The sequence below is a fragment of the Diuraphis noxia genome, unplaced genomic scaffold (assembly GCF_037042655.1).
Source record: "Diuraphis noxia isolate RWA-SAM2 unplaced genomic scaffold, SU_Dnox_SAM2 contig0003, whole genome shotgun sequence".
In the NCBI taxonomy this organism is placed as follows: Eukaryota; Metazoa; Arthropoda; class Insecta; order Hemiptera; family Aphididae; genus Diuraphis; species Diuraphis noxia.
Window position 1 is genome coordinate 63,350,711 of NW_028301713.1, and position 27,840 is coordinate 63,378,550.

The 27,840-nt window shown below is 26.7% G+C and overlaps 1 protein-coding gene across 2 annotated transcripts; it reads left to right on the forward strand.

Annotated features, from left to right (window-relative positions):
- Positions 1-4,397: 4,397 nt before the first annotated feature.
- Glyp (glycogen phosphorylase) lies at positions 4,398-26,393 on the forward strand. Of its 2 annotated transcripts, none has more exons than XM_015520501.2 (14): positions 4,398-4,845; positions 20,787-21,071; positions 21,142-21,273; positions 21,401-21,512; positions 21,708-21,853; positions 22,316-22,630; positions 22,739-22,902; positions 23,049-23,163; positions 23,285-23,467; positions 23,583-23,708; positions 24,073-24,294; positions 24,598-24,860; positions 24,943-25,009; positions 25,812-26,393. In XM_015520501.2, the coding sequence occupies exons 1-14, from the start codon at positions 4,594-4,596 to the stop codon at positions 25,980-25,982; spliced, it is 2,553 nt and encodes an 850-aa protein (XP_015375987.2). In that variant the 5' UTR covers positions 4,398-4,593; the 3' UTR covers positions 25,983-26,393. The 2 variants fall into 2 exon arrangements, with proteins under 2 accessions (XP_015375987.2, XP_015375988.2); XM_015520502.2 differs by lacking the exon at positions 4,398-4,845 and adding an exon at positions 17,895-18,350.
- Positions 26,394-27,840: the final 1,447 nt, after the last annotated feature.

The window sequence follows — 27,840 nt, forward strand, 5'->3', positions numbered from 1 at the left end:
CAAAAACAATACGTCCGATATACATGTGACGAAAAAATTATTGACAAAAAAATTGTCCAATATACCATGCATGACACTTTATACTGTTGTATACGAATAACACCTATACTAATATAGTACAATATAAAGTCGTGCGTAAACAATATTTTCCTGCCGGTATGTCGAACAGTGTAAATGTTTATAATTTACGCGTTAGTTTCAAAATATTAAATATGTAGCGAGCAAATTAGCACATGTATTAACGACAGCAGCTTTTTTTCTTCAAATCGACTCGATTTACACAAAACGCAATGCCTAAAACTATAGATATAGGTATTAGTAATACCTATATCTATAGTACCTATATATAATATGTAATACGGTATTACATATATACATATACTGTTTGGAATATAGTTGTGAGGAATACAATTGTATAATATTTCACATATATCATACATGATACATGTAAGCTGCAGGTAATTATATTTTTCCCAAAGATAACAATTTTGAGTCACATATATGTGATATATCGTTTATAAATTCTATAATTGTCGATTTTAATTGAGCCGTCATAATGACTTTTTTTATCTGATGCTTTTATGAATAAAATATTATATTATGGCCATTTAAAAAATTGTTTACGAGATTTTTTTTGTTTTATTTTTTATCCCTACAATTTTTTTAAGTTTATCTTCTCAGTTCTCATTATACTTTTTAATCTTTTTTATTAAAATCAATTCTCGATTCACGAATCATTCGGTTTGTATGTACTTACATCAGAACTGGGTCCTTGGAAGTCTAAATTATAATTTCATTAATGAGGGAAAAAGTGTATATAAATACAATGACAATAATATAATAATTTATAGCCGTTTCTATGGAAATTAACATTCACGAAAATGTTGCGTAACTATAGGAAAAATAATAACCAAATAGTTATACCTATTGGCGAATTGATTATATAAAATAACTCTAAAATTAAAACTTTATGTTTTTCCACTGTTATATTATAATTAATGCAATTAATTACTAATTAAGTAACTGAAACTTCGACATTTAATTATTTAATTAAAATTTTATTTTATAGATATTTTACTCTATACTACAATTCAATAATTTAAATTCAATTAAAATTGTTATTATAAACATGACATTATTTTAATGATTTGGGAAAGTTTTATTGTATGATATTTAAAATAATAAAATTATTTTGTATACGATTGTCGATTAGTGCCATTTTAATATGTAAGTATACCACTTAATGATGAAAAATAACATTTTTTTTTAGTTTTTATATACATTTTATCATGTAATTGAATAATATAATATAATAACTCACGATAATTGCACTAATATGTAAAATACCTATAAGTAAATTAATTATATAACATTATTAATTTATATTAATAATTAAGGTAAATAAATAATTTATATATGCTCAATAATATAATAATTATTATGTCTTAACAATGTTCTAATAACAAAAATTACACTAGTTTTATGCATTAATTAATCTACCATAAAACAATAGTAAATAGTTAAAAAAAATTGTAACGTATATGATAATTATGAATTCAGTGACATTTCATACAAAAAACGATTCTTACTGGAAACAGTCCGTCAGTAAATATTATTGAAGTATCTACATTTTTTACCCTGACTAATAACAGCCTAGAATATTTCATTTATATTTATATTACTGCTAATGATTTACATCTGTATTATATTAGTATTATAATATGATAGTTATTATGGTTAATTTAATTTGTAGGTACCGAAAATAATGAATATTATATTAAAATATAAATATTAAATACACATTTAATTTTTGGTACCTAACAAGATGGATTTCATAAGAGGACCTTATATTAAAATTTCAAAGCTTAGCTATACAAACTGAAGGTCTTATAAATTGTTTATAAATTGCTTATTAAATATAGCAATAATATAAACTTATGAGGAATCTTGTAATATTTATAATAAATCTTTGATATAAAAATAACATTTTTTATGAATTTCTAACTGAAAAATATTTTGGAAATTTTAACCATATTGACGAAAATCATCAAAATTCTAACTTCATTAAACGCTCTTTATAATAGCTCATCATTTTTTAATTTCAATAATAATAATTTATTAGGAACCAGAATATATTTTTAACATCAATTATAAAAAAAAATCAAGTTTCTTAAGATGCTTATAAATAGTTAAAAAGAGTAAAAATATTTTGCACATTTTATCATACACAGAAAATGCTCATACAATTATTATTTGGAGGTTATTTCATGTATCTATTTTTTAATTTTTTTCCAATTATTTTGTAAAATATTTGGGATTTTCTATTTTTACCTGTCAAATAAGTTTACCAACTTACAAAGTAATCAAGATACGATCTTCAACCAGAAACTATTTTTCGTGTATAGACACATAAAAAAATCACACATGTATAAAATTAGTACATTTATCACTACTTTCAGAATCTAAAATTAGATAATATATATTGTTTAATCTATACCTGTGCAAAGTTTATGGGTCAACACAATATACCTTATCACCGCTATGTTAATGATTTCTAAGAACTATATAATGCTAAACTGAATGCCAAGTAGTAATATTTAAATATGCGTTTGGTTATATAGATTTGAAATAACACTATACGTTATTGAATACATAATATTAAAAATCTGAGTTATTGAAACATTTTAAACAATATATATTTTATACTCTAAATCAGAGATTAAAGTATGCTCACACAAGTTGTTTGTCTATTAAATATTATTTGAACATTGTAAGTACTATATTATTATGTTAAAATTCAAGTAGATACGTTTATAGTATTTTAAATTTATTAATCAAACAAATTTATTGATTTTTCTTGTTATGAGTTATGATAGGTACTAGAATTGATTTTTATAGTAAAGTCTCAACTGTTTTTTATAATATCAACTTCCTATATAGAAATATACAGTAAATACTTTAGTAATATAAATAAGAATATTTATTACTGTAGTATTTTTAAGCTTGAGCATTGTCTTTTGAAAAACGTATTTATGTTTGATTTCATAGGATGTTACACTCAGCTTTAGTACAAAGCAGTACATATATTTACATAGTTATATAGTTATATAATCAAATCGTTAAACTTCATACCGATAAAGCTTTTAGTAATTATCTGCTAAATTATGATTTTTAAACTCACGTATAAAGATTTCCATGATACTCGTGCCCTTATTGCCCTTAAACTATTGTATTTTCCATTGGCACGTCTTCAATTGGAATATGCAATTTGATAATGATGAAACACCGTTTTTATAGTTCAAAATAATATTTTCTCATATGCATAACAATTTTTTTCATGCTACTAATTAAGTATAGATACTACAAATAATTATTATATAATATTATAAATTCTTTATTTTAATCTTACCTAAAAGATTTAAACTATTAAATTTAAAATTTCTCAACAATTTATTTAATAAAAAAAATTTATAGGTCCTATATAGAGCTAATTGAACGATTAACTTTTTAACTATTATTCTCATCATAACTCAAAATATCTAATTATCTTTATTATCTAATAATATTATCTAATTATCTTTAATTATCTTTATTATATATACCAAAGAAATTAAATAAACAAATATTATTTTCTTCATCTTAACTTTTGTATCTGAAAATTTTTATAAATTATGAAGATTTATTTTTTATTTTTCACTTTAAACTCGACTGGGTCAGTTCATTTTGCATTTTTGTACAATAACGCACATGCATCTCATACTGGTGGTGTACCTATACTGCTCACAAAAATAGTGAATTAATAACGCTTATTTCATTATTTGAGTTATTATTAAAAAATAAAAAGGCTGCTAATTCCTTAACTGAGATCATGTGGTATTTTGTACATATGTCAACAAGATGACAATAATGTGAATCATAAATCTAATACATTAGAAACATCGATTTCTATGTAAAAAGGTATTTTTATTTGTTCTTTCCATAAAATCGTCTTAAAATTAGACACTATACCTCGATAACTTCCACTAGTCAAAATTGTTTTATGTATTTTAAAAGATTTTACCAACAGTAAATTTACAACCTATAATAATTATAATATTGTACTTTGAAGTTAGACCAGTTATTTACTATTTATAATATTGATAGGAGGTATATATATGTATATGTATAATATCTATACATTAATTGCGTAATTAATAATGATATTTTAAATTTTATCGGTTCCGTATGCGTTGGCTGTAGCGTTTTATCACGACGAGACAAATAAGAAGAATATATAAGTGGTTAAAGTAGTTTTATTACTCTGTAATATAGGTTTATCGAACGCGCTCTTATCGCCGAAACTTTGACGGGGGGAGCCGTGACGCTCACATAACTATTCGCGTGCCTTATTTAGCCATCACAGTACATCAGTGACTGGCCAACGGCAACGACCTGAAACGTCTTCCAAAAATCATCCGAGAAGATCTTCCGAGAACGAATTGTGATCGAAAATATCGCGAATCTTGCTGTTCAAAACACGCACGCGTGTACTTCATCTATACACATATTACATCTAAATTTTCACGGGTATAGATCGTACTGAAAAGCGTCAACATGCCCACGGTGCAGATCAACAAGCCCAAAGTGGAAAAGCGCAAACAGATCAGTGTCAAGTCCATCGCAGACGTCGAAGATGTCGTGGCCATGAAGAAAACGTTCAATCGGCACCTGCACTTCACGCTGGTCAAAGACAGAAATGTAGCCACCATCCGCGACTATTATTACGCGCTGGCGCACTCGGTCCGGGACAGCTTGGTGTCCAGGTGGATCAGGACGCAACAGCACCACTACGCAGTCAACCCAAAGGTGAGTGCAGTAATTAATGTTATGCATATTTCATAATGTTACACAACATAGATAATGATAAATATGATAAATTGTGTATTGTTGTATAAGACTATAATGTAGCTGCACTCTGTGACAAGTATAATCATGATAATGCATAATTTGAAAAATATCCATAACTTTCAGTAGACATCAAGTTTTCAAAACGTCACGTATTTTGTTGGTCAATAAAATACGTAAAAAAATCCTTAAACCTAAATTATATCAAAAACAATATAAATGTATAGGATAAAGGCTGGGCATTAACGAGTTTAAAGTTAAAGTTAAGTTACTTAACAAGTTTTTTTTTAAGCAACTTCCAACTTAACGAGTTTATTTATTTATTTTTCCTAATAAAAATTTCATAGATTTAAAATTGTATTTTGATTTTTACAACTTATTTATATTATATATATATATATATTCATATATACCATATAAATTATTATGTTAAAGTATATATGTGAGTGTTTTGCATTATTTCTATATTTTAAATTTCAATAGGTATTAACATTATAAATTTATTTGTATCCAATATTGATGTGTACAATATATTTAATTAAACTCAAATACAAATTTAAAAATAATTATTATCATTTACAAATTTAGTGGATGTCAAAAAAAAAAAATTTAAGTTTAGCCATCATTTTGGAAAACTTATTGGTAAAAAAATATATTGAAATAGTTTATTTGTTTTGTTTGATTTTATAATTGATTGAAGTATGTAAGTATTACTTATTAATAGTACATTAGTACCTACTGTAATTATTAATTAATACAATTACATATTTATTTATTAAAAATAGTAAGACTTCCACTATATTATGTTATTTATTAAGCTTTAATAAAAATTAAATGTATGATAACTTAACGAGTTAAAATAATTAGTTAACACGCCAGCCTTGCGTATAGGTATAATTCAGACATTTACAATAATTACGTATTTTATATTAATTATATTTAATTGGGTACTGCGATATTTTAATATTTTAATATTTTTACATAAGTACTGTACACTCATCTGTTATTATTATAAATTTGATAATAAATGCTGTTCTATCTCGTATTTTGAAAAACATAGCAACAACGCGATTACAGTTGATGGTTATCATTATTTTATTCTTAAATCCTTTAATAATTATATGTATTAATTCAAACTCCAATTTTTGACTTTTTTAATTATAGGTATTTAATAAAAATATTTTAAAATACTTTAATATTTAAGGAATGTCGAAACTATTTACTTTTCCATAATTGTAATAATTGTAAGGTGAATTGCTAAGATATATATATTTTTTTTAAAACTACTATAATATGGATAAAATCGAAATCGAAATTAGAACGAGTAATTTATAATAAAATAAATAAATAAAATAAAATATACTATAGAGTGATTCATAAATTATATTATGCTCAACCCTATTTTTCGCATTTTATTATTTAAGTATTGATTCAAATTTTGTGGCTACAAAAATGTGGCTGTTTTTCAAATAAGAACCCTTTTTTAACAGTAAATTATTTAGCTGATAATTCGTCTGAAAACTTTGACGTATCAAAATTAAAATTTGAACGAATAGTTTTTGAGTTATTTATTTCAAATTGTTTACCAAGGATAATAATTCCACGATAATGGGCTTGGAAGATATAAGAGCTTTGTAAATTTGAGAATTTTAGCAATTAATCAATAGTCATCAATAGTTATAATTTATTAAAAAATGGTCTAATTATAATGAATCAGAATGCTATATCTTGTGTCGCATATATTTTATATATTTGTAAAACCATTTTTAACGACTACTAAAATATAATATAAACATTTTGATAACCGAAAAACAGATGCTTCAAATTTTGAACTAAGTTCATAAAAAAATTATCCCTTAAGGCTAAAGTAATACATAAAATCTCAATGATCTGAACATATGGACTTTATATAAATTTTAAAATTTTAAAAATCAGAATTTGAATAACTTTAATATTAAATGAAAAAACCGTGTAAGTCGTGAATGTCGTTCTGTAAAACAGTAGGTTACATGTGGGTTACTATAATAGATGGGATTTCTTTGAATCCAATGATATTATATCATTGTATACGAAAAACGATTCTGAGCGGAAACGGTTTGTCTGTCTAGGATATATTATTATAGATTATTAACAATTTTAAAATCTTAGATTTAAAAAGAAATTTTTTTATGAATTTCTAGCTTAAAATAATTTGAGAATTTTCGTGATTTTTACGTATGTTGTCAAAATTCAAACTTTGAATTCTTGTAAAAAAAAAAAAACTATGTATTTCTTTTATTTTTCAACTTCTAATGTAAAAATATATCAGGAGCCTTGTATTAAATTTTCAAATCTTAGGTTTAAAAAGAAAAATTTTTATGAATTTCTATCTTAGATAATTTGAACATTGACGTAATTTTTATGCATTTAGTCAAAATTTGAACTTTAAATGCTTATAAAAAAATTAACCTCTCTAATGTACCAGCTAAAGAACATTACCTTTCAGGAAAGATGCTACACTTGATACTTTTAAGCAAGTTTAGAGGGAGAAAAAGTGTTTACAGAATAAAGAAGAAAAAGAAAAAGAAATAAACATTATCATTGTAAAACCAATCATTGTTGGTGAATCATCCTGTTATGTGTATATTATGTCATATTTAATACAGCTTCTATATAATCTAAAATTATTAGTAATTAATTATTAAACTCATAGTATATAGTATATAATACTATATAATAAAATCGTAATACTTAGATTAATATTGGCTTTACCCTAATAAATAATTTTTAAATCACCATAGTGACTATATTATGATATAATATAATAATAGAAAATATAATTAAAAAAAATATGTTTATACTTCATTTAATATTTTAAAATGGTCTTACAAGTGCGTATAACGTACCAAATTTACACTTAGTGTTAAAACATTATAGCTTTGTTATTTTAAAAAGTAGAATGAATTGATATATTATGAAACTTATTGATAGGGAAATTATTTATGTTCATAATTTCTTTTATCGGTTTTCACGATAATTCAATATTTTAGAAAATGTTGGGTACATAAAATAGCACTATTTAAAAATTCTCATAACTCGTTTAAAAACTGATTCATCGTAAAAAAACCGGCATGCCAACACATATATTGTTCTTACCGATAAGTTTCAGAATAGATTGCTTCACTGCAATTTTGAAACTAGCAAAGTTAAACGTGAACTGGTGAGCGTAAATTTGCCATATTATATATTCACTTGTAATACAGAGACAACAAATATGGGCGTATAGCATCCTTTTAAACCATGCATTATTTATGATTTCCATCATGATGACTATCTAGTAGATAATATCAACCAAATAAAATATAATACAACTTACAGTAGTGATAGTTTTGCTAAATTATTAACATACTAAGTTGACTATACATCGCACAATCGTTTACAAAATATCTGTGACTGCCAAGTGAATTGAAGAAACTGCAGTCTCGAAATTAATATTATGTACTCATATAGCACATTAATAGTAATTGGTATTATTATAATAGGGTCTTAATGTCTTATGCATTATACGTAGATATTGGTAATAACTAATAACTAATAGATAAATAAATTATTTTGCTCGTCATATTTCTTTTTTATAAATACACCTTACTCGTAAACTTATATTACTTATAATATATTTGGTTCGTCTTATGTTAAACATAGGCTACAAGCATAATTAAAAATACACGTTTTGAATCATAACGCACACTATTATACCTACTATTTATATTAATTAAATTGAATAATTTAAATAAGATAAATATATTTTATTATATTCACTACCTATATAATCTTATTTTACTAATCATCTAATTAATGTTAAATAATTACGATTTATAATTAATAATCATGCAACATTATGTAATGCTTTTGATGCAGTTTAAAATTAATGTTACAACTTTTATTTGTACAATTATTAAATGTTATACCAAAAAAATTTACCAAATACTTTTGCTTAAATGAATTGTATACTCTACCTAAAAATATACTTTAAAAGTTGCTTTGCTAATACTTATAATTTCAAATGAAAAACCATAATTCAGCACTGTTAAAATTTAAAATATTAAAATAAATTGAACATTTTAGATTTTTAATAATACAAAAAAAAATATTTAATTTAAGTTTAAATTTAAAAAAAAAAAATAATAATAGAAAGTTTAAATAATAAATAATTTGAGATTTGTTATAGTTATAATAAGTTATTTATGAAAAGTACTTAATTTAACCTTAAATGATTTTAAATTAATAAAATTATCTTAAAACCCAGAAAGTATTAAGTATAATAAAAATTATAATAACAACCTATAGGTATTTGAATACTAAAAAAACTTATTTCAATAAAAAATTAATAACTTTGAATATATAGGTAACAACACAATCAAGCAAATAGAACTTTTTTTGTGTAAAATTAAATGTTTTTACTTAATATAGTCAATTAAAATTGAATTTTTTTAAATATTATAATATTATAGTTTATTGTTTATACCGTGGGAAGAGCATCTATATATTCACGATTTACCCTTGTAAATAATAACTAATATCTAATCACTATAGATGGTTATCGTAATAAATACTTACAAATACCTCAAATTAAACTTTGATGGGTAATTTTCTATAACTGAGTAGGTAATATCTTCAAAAGTTGTCTATAAATCATCCATTGACTACAGTGTAAATTTCATAGTTTGAACGTTTGACGGTTAACACTATATGCACGACTTAGCTATATTTTTGCAAATCTTTATGTAGTTACTTGACTGGTGTGGTGTCATAAAAAATCGAAACTGTTGCAACTAACACACATCTTTTATAAGCTATTGTTTTAATTATTCAGAAATATCTGAAAATAAAACGGATTACGTGTGCTATCTCAAGTTCGCTCTCAGTCCATTTGATATGTATAACCGTATAAACAACGGTATTTTTCTTACAACAACGATAACGTTAAATTGTGTAGATATTAACATGCCTACTGGTTAAAAATTATCTCAATATCATTAACCTAATATTTTCAAAAAACTTTTGTTAGTGTGTAAATTAAAAATCATAATTTTCATTTAAATAGCCCGAGTAAAATATTGTTAAAAAGAAAGTAAATAAATAGGAATGTGAATATTCAAGTGTATACTTTGAAACTTGTGCCGTTTATTATTTAAATATTGTTTATAGGATTTATAACATTTAAAATTACAAATATTATTGTATTAAATATGCAAATATTAAACAGAACACTTTAAGTAAATTAAGTATTCGGGTCATTTTGTAAATAAACATCGGTGTCATATTTTTTTGTGTCCGATTACTGAGATCATATTATTATTGTATAGAGTTAGAAGGCAAAATATATCGCTTAAATATAGAAAATATTATAGATATAGGAACATACATTTTAAATAAGCCGTCAATAATTGAATGTTTGAAAGTTAAATTCAAATATGCGAGAACGTTCAAACACAACGTTTTTTGTTGTTTTCAACAGACAGTAAATAGTTAATTCAGTCATTTCGTCAAACCGTTCTAATCTTTAAATTTGACTCTATAGACTTCACAATATCTGTAAGTAACACATTTTTAAATTATTGGCAGTGATATCTCTATATTCTATAAATATGAATAAAAACGTCACTTTTCTATCGTATTATTAAAATTCAAAAACTGTTGACTCTCTAAAGTCATCAATTATGTATTACGTATTGTAAATTTCGAATGATACATACTTTCGCAACTATTTATTATTTAAATAAAAGCTTTAAAATACTTATTTTAAAATTATTAATCAAAACATGATTATTTGATTAACCTTATATAGGCACACCTAATATCTACGTTTAACATTCATTTATCATTAATTCATTAATCATTTCAAGTAAACGAAATTAAAATAAATAAATAAATAATATTTATTAATTACCTATAGACATAAGTCAGATTTGTCAATTGTAATTATTTATAATATAAATGTTCAATAAATTTTTAAATTGTACAAATAAAAAATGTTAAAAATAATACTTATATTATCTTTTATACATCAATTTGTGATACATTAAATCTTAATAACTCATTGATTAGGTTAAAATTGGGATTTGGGTAGTTTATTGCGGTAAAATGAATTCGTTGATATAGCTAATAGATTTTACATTCAAATCGTTATTGTTATTTATTGAGCATACTTATATTTATTTTACAAATATGGTGTACTTAATAATCAACAAGTATTCTTACCTATATATAAATGTTATTTGTAGTAATATATTAATGGAATTTCAACAATTTTTAAACCTCAATATATCAAATAATATTATATCATATTATTGAGGATGTCAGCATAAGTAGGTACTGTTTATTTCTCTCTCTCTCTCTCTCAGTCCCATGTGCAACAGACAAAACGTATTATTCATAGATAATCATATTTTAAGGTTTTAAGTTTACCTTAGAGTAAAATATTTTACTATAGGTACATACTATTTTGGCAGCATTTAACATATTTATTATATATTTGTCTGAACCCGATTTGATATCCATTGACCATTACCTTATATTAAAATTTTGTTTTTATTTTTAAAGTCAGGAATAAAATAAAATATATGATCTATATGCCAAGCCCTTAAAAATATTATCATTTCTAATTTTTGTGACAAGTGGTTTTGCTCTAAGATCACAAAGATCACAAACAATGATTTTACAGTGAACAAATATTGCACATGACATATTTAACATATTTAACTAGTTCTTAACTTCTAACTATATATAGTTTATAAACTTAACACAATATGTTTAAACAGTGGTAAGCTGAACAATTTTTAAGCTTGAGGCAAAAAAAAATTAAGGACCCCCACCTACCATAAATAAGTATTTTCAATATTTTTCAAATGCTATAAATACATCAAAAATACAAAAATGTTGTATTAATTAATTGTTTTTTTTTTTTTGTATTGTTGATATTCATTAAAAATTCATACATTTTTACCTGAGATAATTCCCACGAAAAAACCTTTTTCAGTATTCCACTGTGCTTGAATAGTTTTTACGTTAACTTTTACGTTGCAGTTGTTGCACTTATTGCATGCAGATTCCAGGGGTATCTGATTATCTGAGTATATCTAGAAACAATTGTTTTGGTCTAAAATAACTAATAAATTAAATGGAAAAGAAAAACAGAACATTGAATTAATAAGATTTAATTGTTGATACCTAATTAAAATTTAATGGTGTGACTGTGACAATATTACAAATACGTAGGTACCAACGTTGGTTATGGCATTTATTTTACATTTATTAACTTTATTGGACATTCCAATTAGATAATATTAAAATAATAAATCAGTACCTTTAATATGGGTTATCAATAGGATAAATGAAATGAAATACAATAATATCTGTGCGATCACAAATAACACTCCGACATATTGACAAATAGTTCTTAGTATATTTTAATTCATCGAACATCATATTACCTACAATATTTGGATATATTTTCAAATGTTATCGTTTTCTTACAATATTTCTTATTAATATATTAATATTTTACAAGAATGATGTTGTTCGAACGTGGGTAGGTATATAACGCATGGTTATTGACTTTTAACCTTGTTGAAGGTGATTTTAAATATATACACACGAGAAACTGGCAACGATATGAAGGATTTATTGTTATAGTTAGGTACAGTTACACATAATTTAATGATGATGATGACAATGATTTTTTAATATTTACATAGTGTTTTTGTGTTTAAATGTATTTTGTTTTCATTTGTATAAAAAAAAACCTAAAATTAGAACCTAAATCGGTTAAAGCAGCTATATCATTATTTTTTAGTTTTAAATTTTAATAGGATAATTAAAAATGTATGATGAATTTATAAAATAAATTGTTTTGAAAATTTTAGATAATATTTTGTAAACATTTATAAACTGCAATAAATGTTATGAACAAAAATTATATATTTGCATTTTGTGACTAGTCAGTTCTCGCTAATAATCGCCCTACAATTATAGATCATAGCAATTTTATAGGCAGGGTTAAAAGTTGTGTTCCGAATATACAAAAACGTAATTGACCTACAAACTTAAAAGGTTATTAGGTATATTGCATATATTATAATTTATAGGGACTTTCCCCCACATCCACTTTTACGTTATAATTTAGATTTGTATGTACATTCTACATACGACTTAATATTGTTATAAAAAAATATCTTCACTGTTAATCGTTAGAATCAAAATGTAAAAAGCTTGTAACATTAAAAAATTTTAAAAAAAAAATACGAGTTTAGTTTTCAACGTAGGAAATATAATTGTTTATACCTTATAAGTTATATTTATAGTGCTGTGAATTTAATGTGCTGTACAATTATAAAATTATGATTATAAAATTTAAATAAATACTGTTAAAATGCTCTTAAAAATGTAATAGTTGCACAGAAATAATATGCAGTTAGCTTTTTTTTAAATTGTGTAAAAAATTTAATTTAAGAAATATAAAATAGTATTGATTTTTTTTTAACCGACGTTCGTTTTAACCGACGACGTCGCGGGATCTGCTTTCGCATTGCTTCCGCGGCGCTATGTGCAATAATAACCTAGCCTAAGAAAATCTTACTCATGTCGTAGTACCTCCACTGCAGGGAGGTCTCTACAATCTGCCAAATCTGCCATTGTACCTATATATTATTTTTATTTTTATTTTTATCTTAGCTTCTATCATCAATTATTCTTATTGTTCTCCTTTGAAACAGATTGAATAAAACAAAAAAAAATATTAGGTTTTTTTAAATAATTGTTTAGATGGCCCTTCATGCGCAGCTGCTACCTTGCACGTCCTATGGCTCACCCATGAGCTATGATGATATTATGTATAAAATAAGAATAGATACTTTAAAGTTTAAATACTATTTACTATTTCAAACATCTTTCATTATTGTTGCCAATCGTTTGTTTATACTTGTACACATTTGTTTTTTAAATTATGTGTATTTTTAACTCAAAACTAACACAAATGGTTAAATGTTAAACGGTAAGACTCAAACGAGTACGTACTCGAAATGATTTAGATAATAAATCCTAAAAACAAATTTATTTAGGTACTTAATATGATAGTATAGTCAACAGAAGTCATTGCCAATCTAAAAATAAAATTTAATTAGAAAATTCGAATCGTTATGTGCAGAGTTTCAGATATACTTTAATATTATTTAACATACAGTGATGTATTGATGTTTAGTCCGTGGTCGTGAAATCAGATTTTTATTTTCAGTATCTTAATGTTTTTTTGAATGAGATTGGCCTATTTATTTATATGTAAAGATAATGAAATATAATTTGTTGAATATTATAACATTATATACTTATAAGTTATAACTTATAGCGTATAACATTTTACGTCATTATTAATGTGCAGGCAATAATTTAAAAACTAGCGTTACTTGATGGATATATACTATATAGTATATTATATTGATGGTTATATTTTTTGTTCAGCTTCTGTGATATTAATGTTCAATATTACGTTTTTTATAAGGTAGATACGAAAAAAAAATTAATATTATTCTTTCAATTCTCAGCTGACTCTTTGTATATGTTATAAATTATAATAAATATGTTTATATGCACATTAATAATTTTGTATTTTTGTATTAATAATCCACAGCTCGTTTTCAATATTTATACAATCTTATGTTGATGTTTTCCAATTTTCCTTCATAATAAATTCATTGATCTATTATCTGATACATCATCAAATGTCGATATTATGTTGATTATAATAATGTATAGATAGGTCATAACTCATAGGTAAGCCATATAGGGTACCTATATAGTGTTCGAGCATTAGGTATTTTATCAATTCACTGATACTCATTTATAACGATCTTGAATTGTTGAACAATGATGACTGATCAAAACATACATACAATGCAATTCACCGAGCGTATTAACCTCCAATTTTGATTTTTACTTGTTAGAATATTTCAGCATAGCCAATATTGGTATATACTTAAGATAAGGTTAAGGACCAAGTTTTCTATCATTTAGATGTATTATGATTTATGATATTTATGATTTTTATGTAATTCAAGAAATTACACGTGTCCGTGATAACAACTTTTTTTTTCAAACGAGAACCAATCTTTTTAATTTTTAATTGTTAAGCAGATGATTTTTTTTAAACCTTTAGTGTATCTTAATCAAAACTTGAACTAGTAGTTTCAGAATTGTTAAAAAAACATTTATTCTATGATCTTTTTTTTTTTTTTCTGTTTGAACCGACAGCAGGGGAGGATCAGTGTGAACATTACTACTCCCCATTCTATGATCTTAAGGATAATAGTCTTTCATAATTGTTTTACAGATATAATAATAGGTATCCATAATATATATATATATATATATATATGTAATATTGGATCTTTAATATTTTATTATCCTTGGATAGTTTTTAGAAATTATAAAAGTGATGGATTTAGATTAGTACCCACTAACATTTTCATATAACCAACTCTATTATCCTTAGTGCCTTGTAACTATACAAAAGTTTAAGAACTTAAGAACTTCTGGTTTAATTTTCAATTTGAATCAATATTTTTTTGTTTTAAGTCGTCTGATTAAAAATTTACAATATTAACTAGAAAAGGAAATGTTTTATTTGAAAAAAAAGATAATTATTTATTTAAGAGAATCTAAAATTCTAAACAATTAAAAATATAGTTCAAAAATCTCAAGTATATACATAAGGCCTGTAAAAGAATTTGGCTCAAAATTCGATTTAAATAATATTAATAGTAAAAAAAAGAAGTGAGTATGCTTGGTGAACAATCCATATTTAAAATTTTAATAACTATCATTTTTAAAATTAAAATGATAATTTATATGTCAGTATATCATAATTGGTTAATTGGGTTTGTTTCAATTAAATTATTTAAAAATTATTTATTGCATAAATTCAATAAAAATTAATATGATTTAGACAATCTTTAAATGATATACGTTTGAGATACATCACAATAAAATAAATGTCTCTGTCTTATATGCATTATGCGTGGAACGTAATGAAAATAGATTATAAGGAAAAAAATAATTCATTTAGTAAAAACCTCTTGTGTGTACCTATTATATAAAAATATAACATCAATATCAATAGAATATCACTGATATTATTTTATTTAAAAATGTATTTTTAAAAAAGTATCAAAAGTCTCATAAATTTTAAAAGTATATAATTAAGGGAATCTAAGTTAGTAAAAAAAATTTAAGACAATTATCTATAAATTTTATAATTTTATTTTTTTTTTTTTTTATACAACTGAAAGCTATTTCATTAATCACTACACAATACAATACAATATATTAATACGTTATCGATTTGTGTGATAATGTTTTTTTCTTGTGTAGCACGTTTGAGATGCGTCAGATGGAAACTGAAAATATCTGTATCGTTTCTATAGTCATAATAGATGAGAATAATACCGATTACTAACATAATTTTATTTATTAAACTTTTTAATTTTATCAATTTATCATCTAGTATCAGGGACGTAATTAAGGGGGGATGAGGAGGATATATCCCCTCCAGAGCCTATATAATGTGTATATTTATATATTAATTTGAAGTTTATGGAATTATATGTTTTATCGTGCTGACATCACGACGAAATATATTTAATATAATTAATATCAAAAAATCTATAAATTATTATTTAATTTAAAAGTAAATTTTAATTCTAATATATTCAAAATTTACATTTTGAAGAAATTATTATAATATTGTATAGGTACTAAATTGTGTAGAATTTTAAAGCACATTTATTAATACATTTTGTGTACATATATATTAGTTTAAAAATTTTTGATGAAATAGTTTTCCCAGATATTGTACTTGAAAATCTAAGTATTTTGTGTGGAAAAAAATGTTTATCCCCCCCTAAGACAAATTCCTAATTACGCCACTGTCTAGTATACTTATTATACTAAGACATATTGTTTTTTTTGCACCTGCAGGTATTATATCACCTTTGTTCCACTACTTATATTAATACTAAAAGAACTGTGTTTCTATTATATTAAAATAATGGATAGATACTTTTGGAATTGGTTGATTTTTGTACTCTTAATATTATCAACGAGTATCAAATAATCTATGTATTAGAAGGTTTTTTTTAATTTTATTATTTTCTGCGGCATATATGAATAATAAATATATGATATTGTGTTGAGTTTAGTAGGTGTATAGTCGAAGTCGCTTAAATAAACATTTATACTTTTGATAAATTTAGATCACCGCGGTCGTCTCGGTAATATTGTATTATAGTACATGATGCCAAATGTTTTCGTCCTAATAGTGGGAAACGAATATATATGTATAACAGTATAAACTATATCAATATTGTAAAATCAATAATCTACTCGAGTTGTTTTAAATATATCGATTATCGACGTAAGTAAGATTACATCAATATAATATAATGAAATAAACAATGTGCCAAAACGTGACGTATTAATTGTTAAATTTATATGTATATACAGAGTGATCCATTTATGAATACACTAATTTTGTTATTTTCAAATATAAAGTAACCCAAAGCACTACATTTTTTCCCCGAAAATCTTAAACATATTAAAATGCTTGTAAATAAAATCAATGTTATTCAATTTGATGATATTTACACATAACATTTGTTTTCAAAAGAGCTGGTATTCCGTTTCAGTTGATTAAATCAAAACATAAGTTGTAGTTGAAAAAACATAAAAAGATTTTATAGATATACGATTACGATATACGATTAACAATAACGTTACAACATATATGTATAAATATAATATTGCTGTATTACATATTCTTAATATATTGCAATGAATTGATGATTTAATACGAGTATTGTAAGACAATCGTCAACACTGCTGCGACAATCCGCACGGCGAAGTTATTGGACGAGTGAATTATATTTTCGTCTCGAGATTACCGCTACTATCGTGTCAAGTCTGTTAACTCAGTTGTCGTCGCACTTTCGTGCCGGCATAACGATAATATACCTTATCGCGACCGATATAATACTTACGTTTTTTTTTTTTTTATTAATATAATATCTGTTCGCACCTCTTCGTGTAAGTATCGTGTAACGCGTCCGGCGTACGCACCAGAGAAAAAATCGTCCGCATAAATCCGAAATTTCATTATATTTAATTATAAATCGATCGTCGTAAACGAGACCGTCGCCATGCCGTTGACCAACATCGAACAGCTCCGGAAGCAAATCAGCGTGGCGTCAATCGCCGGTCTGGAGGACGTCATCTCGATGAAAAAGTCCTTCAACCGACACCTGCACTTCACCCTGGTCAAGGACAGAAACGTGGCAACGGCCAGGGACTATTTTTTCGCATTATCCTACATGGTCCGGGATAATCTTACTTCTCGATGGATACGAACGCAACAACACTATCACGACACCGATCCAAAGGTACCTTAACACATGTCTACGAGGTAAATGTAACCATTTTCGCAGATTTGTTCGTCCGACCTAGATCTGTACGTCTCCACAGTGGTATAATATGTGTATTTTTACGAGTTTTCTAAAAATATCCGCGAGTGCCGCCGTTAACTTGCATCACAAGTTGAACTAACAAGTGCATATCATATTTAATTATAGTTTCCAATTTTTGACTCACTCATAGTGTATAATCAGGAAACGTAGATTATTTTCAACGTGGTCACATTGTAGTTGTCTATTTTTCTATAATATTACAATAAATTCGAAGTTGATCTGCAGCCTTAAACATTTACACCGAATCATAATCATATTATATTATATTATCATGTTCAATATTCTACAATAATAGAATTTAGATCAATCGATCACAATTTCGTAATACCTATATGTTAACGGTTACTTACATTATTATTATTATTGAAACATCTCTCATTGTAGTCACTTACACGAGTATAATAATGTATACCTACTTTATTCACTTATATTTGCTCAGTTCTATTTAAGTTTTTTTTCTTATAGGTTATCTCGTTAATGGTTTAGTATATTATACAGGGATTTATCAATTTCATTTTTCTATAACGTTAATTTTTGCACGAATTAAATAATTCGTTGAAAAAAATATTATATAATATTATGAATTAAATCACACAAGTATACAATTTTAACTATTCGCTGATTATTATTACTTAATACTTTTTGTAGGTCAAGAAACATATATTATTTCAGGCATGATCGGAAATTGGACTTCACATGTTCTATATTCTTGATTGTTGTGTGCGTATTCCTTATCTATTTAGCTACGGACATAATAAAATGGTACTCATTAGTCATTATTACTTATCAATTGTATGTTGGTTTCACTATCATTTATATAGTACCTAATGAAGTAATGACTGAAAAATAATGTATTAATACAACACATATAATAACTATTTATTACTTATTAGTTATTAGCATATCGAAAACAATACGGATTGTTATCTTATAACTTGCATTTATATACAATTATAATATTTTATAATTTAATATTTTCATCACATTTCTAATAAATTCGATAAGTTACACAAATATTTATAAGAAATGTGGATTATAGGTAATAGCTGGTATACTTAAAGGCTAAAACTTAATTGTGTATTGTACACTAATTGTACTCAATATAAGATTTAACTTTTCAGTTTTCAACAGTCTTTGAACTTTGAGATTTCGGTATTATGGATAACTTAAATTAATATTTTATAAATATTATTAAGCTCTTGAGCCGTAATAACTAAAAAATAATAACCACCTAGCCACCACAAATCAAATTATTATTATATGTATTACCTTATAGTGGGTAGGTATACAAAGTGATCAGTGAATAATATAAAAGAAATATTGTAAATGTCCATAATATTTTATTTATTAGTTATGTACAAGTACAATGTACCTATATTAAAATTTAATCAATTTTCAAACACTTCATTCACTAATTATGGACATCTATACCATGTATATGTCATATATTATAGATTCTATAAATATTGAGTCATATAAACTATAGAAGGATGTGTGTCAATAGGTATATAATTTTTTCAATGTCAACAATGTCAATTATACAGCAGTGCTTAATGATCAGCCGGGTTCGCCAAAACATACCTATTTCACAAATTCAAAACTGTATTTTTAGTCGTCACTCGCATTTTAATCAAATTATATTTATAGAATAATATGTAGGTAGTAGGTACAATTTTCGTCTATATTTTATTATTTGAGACTTTAAAATTATTTAAAAAAAATACAATTATACCCATTGTATGCATTGAGTTTTGTTAACGACAACGGAATTAAGAACTCAAGGAAAATAACCAACAAATTATATTAATTTATATTATTATAAAATAATAACTTAACTCGAAGTATAACTTCCTATATCTACCACTTTTACTCACATGGGGTGAAAATTCACCCTGGTACCCTATTTAATAAATCAGTTTTTTTTTTATAATTTCGTGTTTTATAAATTTATCGTTCGTTATTGTATTATGTTATCTGAATAAACTGAATGATATATAAACACGTTAGAAGCTTGATAAAAATATTCTATGTTATGTTTTACTGGTGTAAATTTTTACACCACGTAATTGATCACGTGTTAAATTTTAACAAAAACCTCAAATTGAAGAACCTTTAAAATGCGTTAGTTATATAATTATTTATGTATTATTATATATAGGTGATTATAAATAATACATATTGATGCGCTTCGTAAATTTACATCTTCTATTACCAATTATTGGTTAAGTTTTTTTTTTTATTATTATAATATTCACGAGTATCTGCTGTCAGTTCACATCAATCGCAGTTTTCGAATGTGTAATATATATTAATAATATTATTAGTAACGTTACGATTACATTTTGTTTACAGCGTGTTTATTATTTGTCTTTGGAGTACTTGGTTGGTCGCTCCCTTCAGAACACCATGATCAATCTCGGCATTCAAAGTAGTGTTGACGAAGCATTGTATCAAATGGGATTAGACATCGAAGAACTGGAAGACCTCGAGGAGGATGCTGGTCTGGGAAACGGTGGTTTAGGTCGTTTAGCCGCTTGTTTCCTAGATTCCATGGCCACTCTGGGCCTGGCAGCTTATGGTTACGGTTTGAGATACGAGTATGGTATTTTTGCTCAGAAGATAGTTAATGGTGAACAGGTAAGTTCAACATAAATTTATATAATACTATACTCACATCAGCTTACACTCTGTATAATGTAAAATGTAGACCGAAGAACCAGACGATTGGCTCAGATTTGGAAACCCATGGGAAAAGGCTAGACCCGAATATATGTTACCAATCCATTTCTTTGGCAAGGTAGTAGACACGCCGACTGGCAAAAAATGGATCGACACTCAAGTAAGCATAATACAATACCATCATCATAAATCATAGGACCATACATTATGTCAAAAATTATTATTGTTCTAATACCATTATATAACGAACGTTCTATTATAAACGTCTATTTACACATAATTTATAGGTTGTATTCGCGATGCCGTACGATAGTCCAGTACCGGGATATCAGAATAACATCGTTAACACCATGCGATTATGGTCTGCAAAATCTCCAGTCGAATTCAATCTGAAGTTCTGTAAGTCAAATCGTATCTAAAAAATAAATAATAATAATCATCAGCTTTATAAACTAAATGCATTTGACTATTTGATGATTCTTAATTTATTCGATATATATAATATATGTCACAAATAGATATACTTCGCGTAAAGTATTTTATAAGTACAAAAAAAACATTGATCAATTGGTTTTTTTCTTTATGATATTATAGTCAACGACGGTGATTACATTCAAGCCGTTCTCGATAGGAACACAGCTGAAAATATTACTCGCGTTCTGTACCCCAACGATAATTTGTTTGAAGGCAAAGAGCTACGTTTGAAACAGGAATATTTCATGTGTTCAGCCACGCTCCAAGTACGTATAACATACTTACATGATAAATGGGATGTAATTCATTATTTACTTAGGCCACATTAACTTTCTGTGATGATGAAAAGAATGATTTTTTTAAATATATAGCAACATTTTTCCAAAAAATCTTATTTTATACGTTACCTATATCGTATAAATCGTATATATCTTTTATCGACGACCTGTGAATTTAATTTTATAGTCGAAAACAAAATACTTTTCTAAAAATATTAAAGTAGGAGTATCGAGTCTATGCCTATAGCTATATTATTGGTAAAATAGGTATAATATTAAACATAAAAAAAAATAATTTCATATTAAAAATAATCTACTGTTCAGATGAGTGAGGTAAAATGGCAAGTACTCCTTGAAATGGGTAGGATAATGAGTCCGTGTGTATTATTAATTAACACATATCGTTTAAACTGAAACTTTGGGTTTTTGACCGTCACCAATGTTGTGCAGGACATCATCCGGAGGTTCAAAGCGACGAAAAAGGGCGTACAGCCCCGGACTGACTTCAATTCATTCCCAGACAAAGTGGCTCTTCAACTGAACGATACCCATCCGGCACTGGCCATCCCAGAGCTGATGAGGATCCTCATGGACATCGAAGGTCTTTCGTGGGATGCCGCTTGGGAAATCACCGTCAAAACATGCGCTTACACTAACCACACCGTATTGCCCGAAGCACTAGAAAGGTGGTCGGTATCGTTGATGAGCAGCATACTTCCGAGGCATATGCAAATTATTTACGAAATAAATTTCCTGCACTTGCAAGTAAGTTTAAAATAATTCAATGATATCGAGCTAAATCCGAGGTATTCCGTTAATACTTAATATATTTTAATAATCAATCTACTTATTAAAATGTTTATGTTCTCGCAGGACGTCCAAAAACGTTGGCCAAACGATAATACACGCTTGAAGAGAATGTCTCTGATTGAAGAAGACGGCGACAAGAGAGTGAACATGGCACATTTGTCCATCGTCGGATCTCATGCCGTCAACGGTGTAGCTCGTATTCATTCAGACATCATCAAGAACGACTTGTAATTATTATCAAATGACATCATATTTTATAATTATCTACATATATTATACATAACATACGTGTTATTTCGACGCTCAGAAAAAGTGTTCATAATAACATAGTATAAGTAACTACCTTAAAATATTTGTTTTATTCAAATTTCAGGTTCAGAGACTTTTACGAATTAACGCCAGAAAAATTCCAAAACAAAACTAACGGTATCACCCCACGTAGATGGTTACTTCTCTGCAACCCTAATTTATCAGATATCATTGGAGAGGTATGAAAATTATTGTATTTTTGAACCATTTTTATAATTTTCTGACTTCATATAACCTAACTTATTAGTGTTAATTATTGTTAAAATGTTATAATTTATGTTTTATCGCTCAATTTTGTAGAGAATCGGTGATAATTGGATCACGCATTTAGACGAGCTGACAAATTTAAACGAACTTGTAAACGATCAAAGTTTTATATTGGATGTGCAAAAAGTCAAACAAGAAAACAAAATGAAACTAGCTCATTGGTTGGAATCCGAGTACAACGTCAAAATCAACGTAAACTCAATGTTTGACATCCAGGTATCTATACAAATAAAAATATAAAATAATAGACTAATAGACATATTATAATTTATACATAGTTTTATTTTATTGGAATATTCTTATTTTGATCAAATGACATACTGTGTTATAGGTGAAGAGAATCCACGAATATAAGAGACAACTTTTAAATTGCCTGCACATCATCACCCAGTACAACAGGATCAAGAAAAATCCAGACGCCGAATACGTACCGAGAACAGTTATGATTGGTGGAAAGGTAAATTACTTTATTTCGATAAAATAACTATTCCTCATTAAAATTTACATGTTTACTATTCTCGTGCAAAGAACATTTATTTTGTGCAGTAGTGACACTATAAATCGACCACGACTCATTGATCGCATGTATTTACTCAGTCACTCGGACAGTTGGACGAGTGATATATTGATACGAATCATTTTTTTTTTTTTTTTTTGTAATAGTGGCAGTATAGTTAATATTATATAAAATATCCATAAAGTGTGCAAATGCTCGCTTGTTTTATACCTTAAAATTGAAGGTACTGTTTATAAAAAATGTATTCACCTTAATCATTTTATTCATTTATCATAAATGTGTGTTTGTTGTTGTCATGCCTTAGGCCGCACCTGGATACTACATGGCCAAAAAAATCATCAAACTCATCAATTACGTAGGTCACGTGGTCAATAACGACCCGGTGATCGGAGATCGTCTAAAGGTATTGTACTTGGAAAACTATCGAGTGACTTTTGCTGAAAAAATCATACCGGCTGCAGACCTCAGTGAGCAGATATCTACTGCGGGGACCGAAGCATCTGGTACCGGAAACATGAAATTTATGGTAAAGTACATTTTGATATTATAATGAGTCGTTATACCTTATACCTCAATCGATTATTAATGACGTTTTGTTTGTGAGTATAGCATACGCTGTATATGACAAAATAGAATCCAATTTATGAATAATATTTGGTTGCAATATTATAATTTTTTGAGAAGCTTAAAAGTCATTTGGTAATTCTAAACCTCCGTTAGATATCCTCCATCGTTACCAATATCCACGCGTTGTATACACAGCTATCAAACGCGTGTTAAAGCAATATTTGTCTTAAATCTGAATAACGATAAAATTATTTGTTTCCAGTTAAACGGTGCACTTACAATCGGTACGTTAGACGGTGCAAATGTGGAAATGGCCGAAGAGATGGGATCCGAAAACATTTTCATTTTCGGAATGAACGTCGACGAAGTGGAACTTTTGAAGAGAAAAGGCTACAATGCATACACATACTACGAATCCATACCGGAACTCAAACAGTGCGTAGACCAAATTCAGAACGGATATTTCAGCCCCAACAACCCTGACGAGTTTAAGGACATCGTAGACGTTCTGCTGAAATGGGATAGGTATGTGGTTAAGATATTTCATTACCTACCAAAAATCACGACAAAAAATAACTATATTATTATCGTTTTATGTTGCATATAGATTTTTCCTGTTGGCCGACTATCAGGATTACATTAAAGCTCAGGATAAGGTCAACGAGACTTACATGGTATGTAAAGAAACCATTATGATCATTATTATGACAGAACACTTATTACCTAACTCTTAAAAAGAAAAAAAACAGAATATGTGCGAGCATTATGCGTATTTTTAAATCCTAGAAATAATATGCATTAAAAAAAAAAATTTATTTACTTAGGAAATACCTGTCTAAGCTATTATGTACCTATAATACAATTATTTTGTGTATTCTTTAAATATTGATAGGTGCCTACAACAACTAATTAAATTTACATATAATATATACTCGTCTAGAATAAATTAATCTTCAAAACACTAAAAAGTACGAAATTTTTTTTTATTGCCCAACTAAAAATATAGGTGCGTCTAGGTGCATTAAAAACCATTTTTGTGCTTTTCACTGTATGTATAATAACCAAATTGTAATGTATGTCCTTATTCAAGGACGGAAGGAGTAGCCTCTCCCTCTGATATACTTATGCCATAGCAATGTACACGTACAGAATTTTCGGAGGGTTTAATAATTTGAGTATTGAAGTGTTCAACCTCTATCTCATGTCGACCAGTCGACTCTAGTCCTGCGAGTAAGGTTTGCTCGTAAAACTATTTTTTACTGTCATCTTATATCTATATATATATATTCATGCGTAAATAACCGTTTCTGTAACAGTATAGGTATACCTATTACCATTTACCATTGATCAGAAATGCTAGTATTTGTAATTAATTATATTACCTATTTACCTCGCTGTATACGTTCCGAGCCCAAAATTTTAGTAACTTATTGTAAATTGTTTTAAACCATTTTTTCTCGATCTGTTACCTTATAGGATCAGACCAAATGGACACGCATGTGCATCCGAAACATCGCGTCCTCAGGAAAATTCTCGTCCGACCGCACAATCACCGAGTACTCCAGAGAAATTTGGGGCGTCGAACCATCATGGGAGAAATTGCCGGCTCCGCATGAACGTATCGCAGATCTCCCGAAGCAGTCATAATAATATACATGCAACAACATAGATGATGCTTAATATATAATATAATATGTTTATGATAGGTACGTGCACAAGCATGCACGGTTTTTTTTATTTTGGGAATTTTTCTGTTTAACGAACAAGCAAAAAAAAAAAACCTAATAATTAATATGTTTTTTGAAAAAATGTGTTCCTCACTTTCATGATAATTTATTTATTTGAATATTTTAATAGGTACTTATTATGTAATTTTTAACACGTAAATAGTATTGAATTATATTCATGGTTGGTCACCTTAATATTATGTTCACATATACCTTCCTGATTATATTATATTCACTTCGTGTGTGTGAATTATTTTAATTTAAATGAATTATATTTATCGATTACTTTTTACGCTATGGATTCTTAAATATTAAATACCTATACATCATATATACGACGTTTTAATTTTTAATCGCTAGGGTTCCTATCTAGATTCTAGACTATAGAGTCTATACAGCTATTATTTTATTTTTTGAAAATGCGTTCTGAAACCTTTTAAAAAAAAAAGATTATAGTTAGTATTGAATCTAAATGTCTATAAGGTTCTAAATGCCCAAATGAATCCATTTGACGTACTTACGTGGATCTACTTGTCACGAGATCTAGGTGTTACGTACCCCCCCCCCCCTCCCCAAATTAAAAGTAGGTAACTTATATTAGTACATCTATAGAATAAATTAAATAGACTGTAACCGTAATATGTACCAATATATATTAAAAACAAAGATAGGTAGGTAGAATAAGAATAATAAACTGATAGTTGTAGCGATTACCTATGCATATTATATATTAATGCAATTTAAATATTCTATTGGACTAATAAATTTATCCAAAATTTTGAGTCTTCGTTAGCAATCCGCATCATCCTAATATACCTACAATTATACATGGGTATGGTTATATAATGGTGCATACAGCATACAGGGATAAGGATATTAATGATCTGCATGATTCGTTTAATTCTGTTATGTTTAATTTTAGAGTGAATTGACCTAATACCAAATTAATATGACATTAGGACATGATACCCGTATGTCACCGTCTTACAAGTGCTAACATGGTAAATTTTACGCTCAGCAGAACACGCGTAGCTCCGTTAGTTTAAAATTTAGACTGGAGAGTGAATTAACCTCTAATAAAATTTAAAGCTTACATTAGCATCTATAGGGTTTCTAATAGACGTTTTATTATATTTTAATTTTAAAGCGAGTTATCGACTGTTTTGAGTATTTTAAAATTGTAAATTGTGTATCTTAAAATACTCATCTCACTTTAAAATTAAAATATAATAATAAGCCAAAAGCCCTTGAAAATAATCTTACCTTTAAATTTTATAAGAGGTCATTTCACTCTCACTCTAAATTGTAAGCTAACAGAGTTTTGTAGCTTGTGTGTACTGCTGAGCGTAAAAATTGCTATTTTACGTGCTTGTAAAACGGCGATAGCAACTGCAGGTATAATGCCCTCCAAACTATTAAAATCATAAAAAAAAAGTATGTATTAAATATCTAACGGTTTTGTAAACAAAAAATAAAATATTAACCATTATCATTGTGAAGTAATTTAATAAAAATCAATTTTAATCAAGCTTACGAGATTGAGAGAAGAACATTTTTAAGAAATGTTGCGTACCTAATTGTAAAACGGAGACAACATATGCAGGTATCACGTCCTCTGAAGAAGTAAGAATATTATCTATTGGATGACAGGTTTTTATTTAATTTTAGTTAGTTAGGGGTGATGTTATGAGTATTTCAGAATTGTAAAATGTGTGTATATTTTAAAATTAAAATATAAACAAAAGCCTAAAAATTCACTAAATAATAATCTTAGTTCT

Bases quoted from the DNA above. Each gene is read 5' to 3' on its own strand.
- Glyp (XM_015520501.2), top strand. From the start codon at position 4,594: ATGCCCACGGTGCAGATCAACAAGCCCAAAGTGGAAAAGCGCAAACAG. The intron at 21,274-21,400 runs GTAAGCATAATA...CATAATTTATAG, and splicing joins AAAAATGGATCGACACTCAA to GTTGTATTCGCGATGCCGTA. The intron at 22,903-23,048 runs GTAATTATTATC...TTCAAATTTCAG, and splicing joins GACATCATCAAGAACGACTT to GTTCAGAGACTTTTACGAAT.